General features: G+C 50.2%; 2 protein-coding genes across 2 annotated transcripts; both read left to right on the top strand.

Moving 5' to 3' along the window:
• The first annotated feature begins 327 nt into the window (after positions 1 to 327).
• On the top strand, positions 328 to 10,391 carry LOC120897405 (serine/threonine-protein kinase 3). Its single transcript, XM_040302275.1, has 5 exons — positions 328 to 2,416; positions 6,491 to 7,299; positions 7,375 to 7,758; positions 7,836 to 8,470; positions 8,547 to 10,391. The coding sequence occupies exons 1-5, from the start codon at positions 2,394 to 2,396 to the stop codon at positions 8,715 to 8,717; spliced, it is 2,022 nt and encodes a 673-aa protein (XP_040158209.1). The 5' UTR covers positions 328 to 2,393; the 3' UTR covers positions 8,718 to 10,391.
• Positions 10,392 to 11,683: 1,292 nt separating this feature from the next.
• LOC120897409 (transmembrane emp24 domain-containing protein 5) lies at positions 11,684 to 13,197 on the top strand. Its single transcript, XM_040302284.1, has 2 exons — positions 11,684 to 12,272; positions 12,371 to 13,197. The coding sequence occupies exons 1-2, from the start codon at positions 11,901 to 11,903 to the stop codon at positions 12,596 to 12,598; spliced, it is 600 nt and encodes a 199-aa protein (XP_040158218.1). The 5' UTR covers positions 11,684 to 11,900; the 3' UTR covers positions 12,599 to 13,197.
• The last annotated feature ends 469 nt before the right edge of the window (positions 13,198 to 13,666 follow it).

Consider the following 13,666-nt stretch of genomic DNA (forward strand, 5'->3'; position numbering starts at 1 on the left):
GGACTGAGGATAGTTTTCAGTCATCGCAATATTCATATAAATTTTTATTACTAAAATATGTTGTAAATTACGATATGCTATACCATCTAATTGTAAAACATAGCCAAAAATGGGGTTTTACTTACAAATCATAAGAGAAAAAACTTATAAAATTCCTCCATGAGGGCTCTTTGCATCCTCCGCCTCCCATAAATCATGCGATAGAGATGGCTGCGCGTACAAAAAGCGAGAAAGATAGTGCGAAACGTCATGCACGCACACACACACACCAGCACCATCGCAACACGCTGCCACACGCATACACGCACGAGCGTACACGGTGACAGTTCTGAAAAGACGGTGGGATGGACAGCTCGTCTCGCCTGAGTCGGTGTGTGTTGCTTGCGGTGTGAGTTTCGGACCGGTCGTTTCGGGCCCGGTGTGTACGCGCTACATCAGTGCATCGAATACATTGCAAACGTTTTTGCGCGATCACAAAACACGCACCTGCACAACGAACGTGAAACAAAGTTCCATTCCGAGTGCGAACACACCGCAAAAGTGCGACAGAGGAACAGCAGACGGGCACGGGTTCGGCGGTGCGTAAGGTCACCACACTTGGTGGCGGCTGCCGTTCCGACCTCTGGGAGATAAAAAAAAACACACACACACGCACACAGAGACAGTTCCTTTTTGTGCGTGAAAGGCAGCTGACTGCATAAACACAGCGGCACAGTGCTGCGTGCGGGGGCTGTCTGGTTGTGAAACAACACATCCAGGCAGGCTGGAATTCGTGGCTGGCTACAGTGCGCGGCGTCCCATAAGTGTGTGCGGTTGTAAAATTGTTGCATCCCTTCAGCGCAAACCTGTGCAAAACCAGCAGCAAACCCTCGTTAGTTGCAGGCGGCGAAGGAGGTGGTCCAATCATTCCATACACACACACAAACACCTACAAAGCAGTACAGTGTGTGTTTGTCCTAAAATAGGGCGAAATATTGCGTACGGCACGATCGACGGACCCACGGCTGCTGCCGGAAGCAGCGGCACATCGCACTTTCGAGTTGGGGGTGCATTCGCCTCTCCTGCTCTAACCGTATAGCCCACTCGTAGCAGGCGAGTGCGAGGGAAGCCAACTCACACATTCGACCCGTCGCCGCTGTTTGCGCTGGTGTGTGAGAAAAATAATAAATGAAGAAGCAATAAAACACACTCACACACACACACGAGGCCGGAGGACGGAATCTTTCCCCGTTGCGAGATGTGGATTCCTGTCGATGCACCCACGACCACCACCACCACCATCATCCCCAGTGTCCATTGACCGCGACAGCAAGGTGCTGGGCAAGTGCGCCGAGTGCATCCGCTAGTGCAGCTTTGTGGCCTTGAAATTTGCTCCTAGTGTGTGGTGGCAAACCGAACCAGGGAATAAGGGTCGTCCGACACACGACGGTGGGGAAAGCAAAAAAAAATATATGTAAAAATAGATCTCATTCCTCTTCAGAAAATCGAATCTTCACCACACACTCATATCACACAGGAGAGAGTGTACGACGGAGTAGGCCATTTCATCGCACCAGCTGCTGGTGTACACGGAGCAAACACACATATCAGCAGTACCCGCTGCAGTGAAACATACACACACGCAGAGTGACGGAGGCTGGAGGAATGCAGCAGAACCCCCCGATGATGCTCCGGTGCGTCCTCGCCTAAGCCGCCAGACAATGTTGTGTCAACCGCAACGGGCTAAATTTAACGCGGGTCAACATCGTGATCCAGAATTCCCCCGTGGTGCCGCGTCGTGTCTTGGTTGCCGTGCGTGAGCGCTTGTGATCGTGAAAGGAATGGTGCAATAGTGTGTGAATAGTGTTTGCAGAAAAGAAAAGTAGTGACACAAAAGCTACCCCCGGGGCGCACCTACCTGCCAGGGAGCAAAACGGAGCAGATAGTGCATGTGTGTGTGTGTGCGTTTTTAGTTTGTTTTGTTTTGGTACAATTTGATTTCAATTTTCGAGATCAGCAACCCGGACGTGTCACAACGCGGTAACCAATAAGCCGTGTGAGTGTGCGTGATCTAGTTTTCCGGTTGTTTATTTTTTTTCTATTTTTTGTGCCTAAGCATTCCCAAAACTCAATCTCGTAAAGCACCACGCGCACACCGTGAGAGACGGAGAGCGAGAGAGCGAGGGATTTCCTTTAATTAAAAGGCTTTCTCTTCCGTTTCGGGCGGGGACTTTCCCGCGGCTGCCTCTGCCAGACGCACTTTTCACTAGCCCCCACTTACTTTCATCGGAGGGAAAACCAAACAGCCCCAGCACAACACAATCAGACATAAAAGCTCTCCGAACTGATCTGACGAGCGGGGGTGCATCCATCATCGTAGCAGTCTCTGTGCCCCGTGTGCCCCCTTTTCGTACATGTTGGCGATGTCTTCCAAACAGTAAGTAGTCTACCCCGTACGCGCGTGTTTTTCTGCATCGCCTTTTCTTTTTTTCTTCTTTTTTTTGTTTAGTTAGTCACGTGGTTTTATCGCTGCCTGGTAGAGGAAAAAGCGCCCCGAAACGGCACGCACTCGAACTCTTGGTGGGGACAGGGGAAGGGAGAGAACGGCGCGTTGGTGTGTTGCGATATGAACCACGCGCGCAAGAATCACAAGCCCCCGCCAAGATTGGGGGATGGAATAAAAAGAATGATTCTCGCTAGAATTGAAGAGAAGGTGGAGAGGGGAAGGGAAGAGAGGATGGGCATACAGAAACACTCGCCCTTCATGACATCCCCCCCACTCAACCCATCGCAATCTCCAAGTACGCATCACACGAATGCGGGAGCGTGCTTGCGCTCGCTCAAGTCAAAAGCCTTTAACCTTCGGGGCATAATGATGTGTGTGCGTGTGTGTACCACCACCACCGGGACGTTGAAGGGTTTAGCAAGTGGAGGGAGAAACACGCAGAAGAGGGAGTAAAGCTCTTCATCAAGCAGTTCTCAACGCTACTGCCGCCTTCTTCCACACTGCTTTTTGTGTATCTTAAAACGGCTCCACTTCTTACACACTGCTGCGGCAAATGTCCATACTGTGACACACACACACACACACACACACACACACACACACATGACCAAGTCATAGGGCTGTTGGGGAGGGGGTAAGCATTATGAAGAAGTCCCTCAACCCCCCTGCTCCATCCTGTTTTGTTGGATCGCACGAAATGCAGTGCCTGGTGTAAGAACCTGGCTTTTTTCTTTCGTTAGAACGCGTATATAATATGCACACAGCACCATGCTAGAAAGGGAAGCGGCAGGGGAAGAGAGGCCTGTTTGTAACAAAACCAAAACCTCGCAAAGGTCTTCTTGTCTCCCCCCTTTAACGCGCTATGTTTACATTAGCACCGTCACGTACGGAACGGCACGACGACGCTTTTGGCCACCCGTTGGTGGCGATGCGTGTTGAGAGCTTGGACTGGACTGTGAAATATCATAATTGTTTATGGAGGCTTTGGAAGGAGTTCTTTCTCGCCTCAAAAAAGACAAATCGCAGGTTTTTGTGTCTTAAGATGAACTATTCCACAACCAACTAAGCTGCAAATGCATTAGATCAGCATTATTTGCACCCGTAAAGCCTGCCGGGTCCCTTCAAACAGGTTCAGATGCATCAAGAAACAGGTTCCGTATTAGGGGATGGGGGGGGGGAGGATCGACCTGTTCCGCTTTAGGTCTGGCACGATCTATATTTCCGGTCCTTTGTGTGTACCTTTGACGCATAATAGTTCGTGGTTCGTCTTTCGGGCAGCAAGAACAAAGAATTGTTATGCTGGGAGGAAGCTTCGATTTGAGGAATTCCAACCTCTCCAAGCACACAAAAAAAACCTTCGGAAGTACGCATTATTGCATTAAATATTAAAGTGCCTAAAATCGATGTTAAAACTACCTGAAGGAATAGTAAGTTATGTAGTAGTAACACAGCATTGTGAGGTCGTTGGACGTGGGAAATAGAATAATTTATTTAATTCATTTTTGGAACTCTGTCATTATTACTGGAACCTTCCCCCAAAGCATAATATAGTAGACACTAGTGATGTGCTCTTTGGAGCGCATCCATGACTCCGATCCGACTCTGGCTATTGTTAGTCCGATTCCTACTCCGTTCGAATCACTAGTTCCGTCCGGAGCCGGAGTCGTTTGGAGTCGTCCTGAGTCGTTTATAAATCGTCCGGATTCGTTCGCAGTCGTAGTCGTCCTGAGTCGTTCGGAGTCGAAGTCATCCGGAGTCGTTCTGAGTCGGGGTCGTCCGGAGTCATCAGAGGCGTCCAGAGTCGGCTGGAATCGGAGTCATTCTGTGCTGTCAGGTGTGATGTGCTAGTAATCAGGCATTTCATTTCGTTTTGTATTTCTGCCCTTAACTTTGCGCAAGCACTTCGTATATAGGCCTTTGTTTCGAAGGCCAATTTCGGTCGACTCCGGAAGACTTCGACTCCAGCCGATTCCGGACGATTCCGAACGACTCCGGATGACTCCAAACCACTCCTGATGAGTCCAAACGACTCCGGATGACTCCGACTTCCAAAGACTCCAGACGACTCCGAACGGATCCAGACGACTCCCAACTACTCCCAACGTCTCGGAACGACTCCGGACGACTCCGGACGTCTCCGAAAACTCCGGCCGACTCCGAACGACTCCGGTCGACTTTGGATGACTCTGGACGATACTGGATGACTCCGGACGATACTGGATGACTATAGCTGACTCCGATTTCGGACAACTCTATGTGGATCCAAACGACTCTGAAAGACTCCTACTCTCAACGACTTCGACTGACTCCGGGCAACTCCGGATGACTCCCGGCGACTCTGAACAACTCCGACTTCGAACGACATCGGACGACCCCGGACGACTTTGTATGAACTTGGATGACTCCCGGCGACTCCGAACAACTCCGACTTCGAACGACATCGGACGACTCCGGACGACTTTGGATGAATTTGGATGACTCCCGACGACTTCGGATGACTCCGTACGATACTGGATGACTCCGGCTGACTCCGACTTCGGACAACTCTATGTGGATCCAAACGACTCTGGAAGACTCTCACTCTCAACGACTTCGACTGACTCCGGGCAACTCCGGATGACTCCCGGCGACTCCGAACAACTCCGACTTCGAACGACATCGGACGACTCCGGACGACTTTGGATGAATTTGGATGACTCCCGACGACTTCGGATGACTCCGTACGATACTGGATGACTCCGGACGATACTGGATGACTCCGGCTGACTCCGGCTGTCTCCGACCTCGGACAACTTTAGGTGGATCTAAACGACTCTGGATGACTCCGGCTCTCAACGACTTCGGCTGACTCCGGGCAACTCTGAGCGACTCCCGGCGACTCCGAACGACTCCGAACGACTCCGAACGACTTCGGACAACTCCGGACGACTTTGGATGACTTTGAATGACTACCGACGACTTCGGATGACTCCGGACAATACTGGATGACTCCAGCTGACTCCGACCTCGGACAACTCTAGGTGAAACCAAACGACTCTGGATAATGCGCGGACCTACCTTCCGGAGTCGATTCCGAAACTACCGGAGTCAGATCGGAGTCGACTCCAGATTTTTGCCAACTTTACCCATCACTAGTAGACACACAAGAAGGCGAAAGCTTTCCACCACCAGCTGGTATCGATATGTGAAGCGACATACCAAAACCTGCCCGTAGTACCGTAAAGGAAATGGAGCGCAAAACAACGCTTAAAAAGTAGGATACAGCCAACTGGGGGAAAAAGGAAGACCGTGACATGCCTGTTTGTGCTGTGCCACGGTGGGGAACACACAAAACACCCCTGACCGAATAACGGTGCTAAATCATGTAGAACTTCTTCATCGTGTGTGTGTTGTGTGGGGTGGGAACGCTGTTCTATAAAAGGTACAGAAATAGTTTCCCAATAATCGATACCGCGCGATACAAACTGAGTGTGTACTTTCGCTCAAGTATCGCGCCGTCCAAACGGCCAACGCCGATAGCGCCTTTTTGAAGCGATTAATATACCGCAGGATATGAACCCCGACCACGGGAAGGATAAAAGCAAAAAGGGAGAGAGAGCGAAGTATCTCTCGACACCGCGAACGGCCATCGAAAAGTCATCATCATAAGGGCTTTCCTTCCGGTGGATCGGTCGTTCTGCGTCATCGAAAGGAGGCTTTTTTGTTCGCTTTGCTTTGTGGCCAAGCGACGACACATTATCGCAAAGCTTGAACCGGTTCGGTGGTTTTGTGTGGAGCAAACGTGGGAGAAATTATAAGGTCATTAGGCAACCCAATAAGGGGGAGGCCAATGTTTGCGGTCTGTCTTCACTAGGATTGCATGACAGAATCGTTGAAAAAAAAACATAATTTGAAGAAAGGTGTAGCAGTATAAAAATAGACTCCCCGCTTGTGTATGTGTGGCAATGGTCCTGGTTTTAATACTCCTTTCTTCTTTTCGTTTCTTGCCTTTTTCCCTTCCCCTAGTGAGCTGAAGAAACTCTCGGAGGAAAGCTTAACGCGGCAGCCGGACGAGGTGTTCGACATACTCTGCAAGCTCGGCGAGGGGAGCTATGGCTCGGTGTACAAGGCGCTGCACAAGGAGAGCGAGCAGGTGCTCGCCATCAAGCAGGTGCCGGTCGACACGGACCTGCAGGAGATCATCAAGGAGATCTCGATCATGCAGCAGTGCGACTCGCCGTACGTGGTCAAGTACTACGGCAGCTACTTCAAGAACACCGACCTGTGGATCGTGATGGAGTACTGCGGGGCCGGCAGTGTGTCCGACATTATGCGGCTGCGCAAGAAAACACTGTCCGAGGACGAGATAGCGACGATACTGATCGACACACTGAAGGGGCTGGAGTATTTGCATCTGCGCCGGAAGATCCACCGCGACATTAAGGCGGGCAACATACTGCTCAACTCGGAGGGCCACGCGAAGCTGGCCGACTTTGGCGTCGCCGGCCAGCTGACGGACACGATGGCGAAGCGGAACACGGTCATTGGCACACCGTTCTGGATGGCGCCCGAGGTGATCGAGGAGATTGGGTACGACTGTGTGGCGGACATTTGGTCGCTCGGCATTACGGCGCTCGAGATGGCGGAGGGCAAGCCCCCGTACGGGGACATCCATCCGATGCGGGCCATCTTCATGATACCGACGAAGCCGCCGCCCTCGTTCCGCGATCCCGACATCTGGTCGCCCGAGTTCATTGACTTTGTGAGCCTGTGTCTGGTGAAGAATCCGGAGGAGCGAGCCACTGCCACCGATCTGCTGGCGCACGAGTTTATACGTAAGTGGAATAGGTTTTAGTGCTGTAAAAGTGCGGTTGTAAAAATGGGTTAATTTCCTTCTCTTTTTTTTGCAGGCAACGCGAAACCGTGCAGCATACTGAGCCAGATGATAGCGGAAGCGAAGGAAATACGGGAGAACCAAAGCTACAGGCACGCGGCGGCCATTAGCCAAGCTAACAAGCAGCTGCAGAACAACAGCAACAACAACAACAACAATGCCAACGGGCACGACGGGGGCGACTCGGACGACGAGGATCAGGTGAACTCGAGGACGATGAAGGAGTTCCCGGCCGACTGTGGGACGCTGGTGCCGGGCCGGGGCGACGAGGGCGACGGGACGATGATAGCGCACACCGACTACGGTACGCTCGTGCCGGACAATGGGACGATGGTGGAGCTGCAGTCGAACCTGGGCACGATGGTGATCAATTCCGATTCGGAGGAATCGACCATGAAAAGTAAGTGTTGCATTAAAGCGATCGATTACTTGGAGATTCGGAAACATTGAAACACACACACTCCATCCCCGTTACAGGACATGATACAAACCCGGACAAGCCGAAGTATAGGCCCCTGTTTCTGGACCACTTCGACAAGAAGGAGGCGGAGGCGGCCAGCTTTGGCAACAGTAAGGTCGCGGCCGCCGTCAACAACCACCACCATCATCACCAGCTGCAGTCGCCACCGTCCGCGATGAGCTCGTTCGACGATGGGGCATCGGTCGACCTGCAGCCGGACCATTCGCCGGGCTACGGCAGTCCACAGGCGGCGACGACCCCGGTCGTTGCTTCCGCCCCGCAGCAGCAGCAGCAGCAGCCGCACCTGCCCCAATCGCCTTTAGCATCCTCGCCGCAGCAACCGCAGCCGCAGGTGCAGAAGCTCGTAAGCAATCTGGTGCAGCAGTCGGCCGCAGCACCGGCCTTCCCGTCGCCGGCCACCCACAGTCCCGTGTCGCCGTCGGCACCGCCGATGACGCAAAATTTCCAAGACCACCAGCAGCACCAGCAGCACCAGGCATTGCAACAGCAACAGCAGCAGCAGCAACAGTTCAACGAAGAGCGGCAACGGTATCAGTCGCATCTGCAGCTGCAGCTGAATCAAATCTCCGCCGTCAGTCCCAATATGCATCAGATGCAGTTTTTGCAACCGACGGCGGCCGAGTATGATTCGGTAAGTGTCGTTTTTTTGTTTTAAAACTTGAAAATGGGAATTCACGAACCACTCGATCTCTCTCTCTCTCCCGCAGCTTAAGTTTATGAACTACGAACAGCTCGAGCAACGGTTGGCCAGCCTGGACAAGGAGATGGAGAAGGAGCTGGCGGAAACGAAGAAGCGGTACACCTCCAAACGCCAACCGATACTGGACGCGATCGAGGCCAAACAGCAGAAGCGGCAGCAAAAGCTGGAAGAGTTCTGAGTAGTGTGTCGGTGGTGGTCGGGAATGCGTTCCCCTCCCATGGTGTGTGTGCTTGAGGGTGGTGAGCGGATAGTCATATTTAAGAAAGGAATAGGTTTTCCGTTTCTGTGGCCCCAGCGCCAATTAGTTGCAAATTCCTATTACTTTTTAACAAACAAACACACATCCACACCCTGCTCAGTCGTGCTCAAGGGACACTGAAGCATTCAAAGCGAGCGCTTGAGTGTCTCTGGCGGGCTGTTGAGGAGCGTGGAAGAGATAGTTTCCTCTCTTTTTAAGTATTTTAGTTGCCCCGTCGGCCATCCAACACTTTCGTCGGATGTGTGGCTGGTAGGGCTGATCTGATATTTGATTTTAATTAACACTCACAAAACACATGCCCTAGAACCAGCCGGGTGTAAGTCATTGTTGGATTTTTGGTAGTAACGCATTGATCTGAACTATCGATGAGATTAATCTGTTTTTAGCTTTGCGCTCAGCTGCTGCTGGCACATGTGGCGCCAATGTGTATGTATTTGTTCGATCCTTTTCGCTTTACCACGCGCGCTCCGTCCCTAACTAAGCTAAGTGCAACGTGTTGCACGGTTTTATGTTTTTTTCCTTTTCTTTTTGTCGCTGTTATACATTGAGATACACTCCCATTCGCTGGTTAAACTGTAGAGCGAACACGCGGCTTGCTGACGCGGCTACATTGCCTTTTTCCCCTCGTTAACGATTAGTTAACGGCAATATCCTTTTCCCTTGGAAGTCTCCATGCCAATCCGCAAAAGCATAAAACAATTTATTGACAACTCGTTAATCGTTATTACAACCATTACAGCCCATAGCTGCGGGCTGTGCACGAAAAGTAGTAGGGGAGGGAGAGCCAGCAGTAAAACCGATTCTAACGAACGTGAATAAATACCTTGAAAAAGAGAAACCTCAAACTAACCGGAAAAGATTGAAAGTAGAACACAATAATCCTGTAGCGGCGGAGAAGAAAGGCAAAGAAATTATACATATACACACAAATACTACATATAGCCAGCAAGAGCGTGATTTACGATTATATACACCATATAAGGAAGAAAACAACTAAACACTCAGAAACACACACAATGAAATTGAAGGACTCGAAATCGATTGGGATTGGGGAGATGATCAGAACACATATTTTATACGCTAATTAAGCCATATTGATCGTCCGCCGTTCGGTATGATGATAGTACGACGAGATTAGCAGAATCACAGCATGTGTGTACTACCTTGGTGGAACACGCACACGGAGACACGAAAGTGCTCTAAAACGCGGAGAGACACAGCAGGGGGACAGACCCACACGTGGGACGTGATCGCAGACGAACAACAGCAATGACGAACAAAAGTGCTACATTTTATTCTTGAACCATATACAAGTTTATTGAGAAAAATAGTAGTGTAATAGCGTGTAACAGGAAAACGGGAGGGTAAAAGATCGTTACGGAAAAGTTTGCCCCGAACAACATGCAGGAGAAACAGGCGACTGAAAGGCACAGATAGTAGGGAGAAAAGAAAAACAGCAGAACAAAATAAAAGCGGTGAACAGGTGAGGCATATTATTAACAAAAACACACACACAAAACAACGGAACAAACATACATGCTCGAGATAAATAAAGTTGAACTTTAAGGTTGCCATGCATTTATATTAAACACAGTTGGGACACCGTTGCATTTGAATCGGACCGAACACGCGCACACACAGCCAGTTGGTTGCTGGGGACGAAGAAGCTGGGGTATTCGTCCTGCACCATCACAAACTTTCGACACGCAGCCATAAACACGAAAATTTTCGAATCCTGTGTGCTGTTCAGAGTGACCAGAAATACTGATTTATCTGTATTCCCACCGATTCACGGATAAGCACTCTAAAACTACGGATTTTTCATTTATGCTACCGAAAATCACAGATTTTCTTATAATGATGACCGAAAAGTCTTAAAACCATTTTCCAAATGATTAAAACAGTAAACTCCAAATGAAATATGGAAATCACTAGCGACCAGAACCAGAAGAAGAGCTGCCACTGCGACTGGTCCTAAGCATGGAACCCCTAGAAAAGGGAATCGCCACCGCTCAAAAGGAAATGTGCATCTCAATTCTTCGTTGTTATAGAATCCCTAGTACAGTTTTCAGATCGATACTTCAGAAAGGCCTCATTCGTGTCACCGCTATGAACCAAATCTGATGCATCTCCTTGAAATAAAAAATGACGCACTTTCTCGAGCAGATTAGCACCACCCCTCCGCTTAACACTTCAAAACATACCGAAAACTACCGACAACAACTCCTACTGAAAACTACAGATACAATTTTGGTGCTCCTTCCGATAACCGCCAAACTAATCTGGCCACACTGCGCCAGTGTGCGGCTTGCTGCGAGTCAAAACAAGTCCCGATTCACCTGCTGCTTGTGCGTGCGCTAGAAAGAGACCAGACAAGCGGCGAGAGAGAGTGTGCGTGCAGGCTGTCCTGCTCGAACTGCCTTTCACCAGCAAACCGTCTGCCTCGGCAGCAGCACAGCACCGCGCAGCACAACCAGTTGCATACACCGTGAAGCGATGGTCGTGTGGAAAGGTTTTACGTGGCAAAGTAGGCTCCCTCGCGGGACGGTCGTGCTGTATGTTTTAGTGTTTTGTCAATTGTACGTTCTTGTTGGGACGCAACAGCACCAGCAGCAGCAGCAACAACAACATCCTCCACCTCAGCAGCAGCAGCAACAACATCCACCACCGCAACAGTATCAGCAGCAGCAGCAGCAACAGCCTCCACCACAGCAGCACCAGCAGCAACATCCTCCTCCCCAGCAGCAACAGCCGCCTCCACCCCAACAGCAACAACAGTTCCAGCAACAACCGCCTCCCCAGCAGCAGCAACAACAGTTCCAACAACCGCCTCCCCAGCAGCAGCAACAACATCCACCACCTCAGCAGCAGCAACAACAATTCCAGCAACAACAGCCACCTCCCCAACAGCAGCACCAGCCGCCGCCGCAGCAGTTCCAGCAACAACAACAACATCCGCCTCCTCAGCAATTCCAGCAGCAGCCGCCTCCGCAGCAACAGTTTCACCAGCAGCCACCTCCGCACGAGCTCGGCGGACAGCACCATCCACCGCCGGTAGTGTCGCTGCAGGACATCCCCGAGCACGACCGACCATGGTACGAAATGCTGCCAGCGGTCGCGATGGACTACAAGGTGCACATCGATGCCGGCAAGGAGGATTGCTACTTCCAGTACGTCCAGCAGGGCAGCACGCTGTACGTAAGCTTCCACGTAATCCGGGGCGGTGACGGGATGGCCGGCTTTGCGGTGCGCAATCCGCGCGGCGAAATTGTCCACCCGTACCAGTGGCAGGCGTCGAGCGATTACACCGACGGTGCGGCCATGGGCGGCTTCTACGCCGTCTGCATCGACAACCAGTTTTCGCGCTTTGCCAGCAAGCTGGTCAACCTGTACATTACCGTGATCCGGTACGAGGAGTGGGAAAAGTTCACCAAGGAGATCGAAGATTTGAACGTCAACATGAACAACTTTACGGTGCGTGGGCATGGAGAATGGTGGTTTGGTGTGTTGAAGGTGCAGCATTATCTTATCGTACAATCGTGTTTTTGTCTTTATCTTTCATACAACATCAGGGCACCATTTCGACGGTGGAACGGAACCTGAACGCCATGTTCCAGTATCAGGCCCACTCGCGCAACAACGAGGCCCGCGATTATGCGCTGATTCTGGACAACAATGCGTACATCTGGAAGTGGTCCGTGCTGCAGATCCTGGTGATCGTGTTCACCACCTCGGTGCAGGTGTACTTTGTCCGGAAGCTGTTCGACATCAAGACGGGCAGTGGCAAGAGCCGCATTTAGACGCGCGAAGCAGGAGAACGGGGCGCAGGAACTGACTGCTGTTGTTCTAGTATTGTTACTTAAAATGTTAAATATGCCGCCTGGTGTGTGGCATCCGGAATCACGCACACACGGACCAACGAACGCACGCAACAGACACATTCCCCTTCCCCCCCCAGGGCGGCCAGATTGTATTACAGCCGGTCGAGAAAATGTTCTTCCAATTCCTTCTACGTTAATGTAACTTGCTTCCATTGCAGTACAGCAAAAGATTGATTTCGCATCCTTATCTGTCAGGGTTTGTGCAAGTGAAAATACAATCGATTGCTTTTGTTGTGCACTCCACTCGAACAAACCATGCTTTTCATCCATTCCATTTGCATCTTCTGCAGCATATAAGGGATCAAAGAAAAGGGGCATAAAAACGGCGCATTTAAACTTGCTATCGCAACAGAGGGCACCAAAATTGCTCAACTGCTTGAGTCAGCGGTACAAGAAAAGTGAAAAGTCGTCAATTTTGGTCGGTCGTCATCTTGAAATGGAGCTTCTTTTTTGTTTGTTTGTTACGTTCAGTGCAAGAGCAATAAAAAATCATTTTTTAAGAAATAACAACAACAAAACAATTAACAAATAACTGCTGTTCTGTTTCTGTTTAACGCATTTTTTCCCCTTGAGTTTTGTCACTAATTTGTACAGGTGTTTCTTGAAATAATAAATCTCTATGCTTGCTTTGCCCGGATCTTCCAGATGTGTCGCAAAAGTTGAAATACCGAGTGACGTGTTGTTTTGTTGTGTTGTGTACTGACCTTTCATTGCTAAAGTGCCGCTTACACACACGAGGAGCATGTTTCATGTAATTTCATTTTTATATCTTTTGCATAAGCAAGCTGTTGTTTAGGGTTGGAATTAATTAGACTTACAAATGAAAATATCCGTTTTATGTTTTAAAATTCACGAAATTGCTGTAAAATGGCAATTTGCTTACAGGTGCAAGCTCCAAGAAACCGTTCCTGTCAAAACGCGCACACCTGTCAACATGCTGCTTTGTCGAACCCGTGCTTAATGTGCTGTACCTCTCTCTTTCTTTCT

Source organism: Anopheles arabiensis, chromosome 2 (assembly GCF_016920715.1).
Source record: "Anopheles arabiensis isolate DONGOLA chromosome 2, AaraD3, whole genome shotgun sequence".
NCBI classification, from domain to species: Eukaryota; Metazoa; Arthropoda; class Insecta; order Diptera; family Culicidae; genus Anopheles; species Anopheles arabiensis.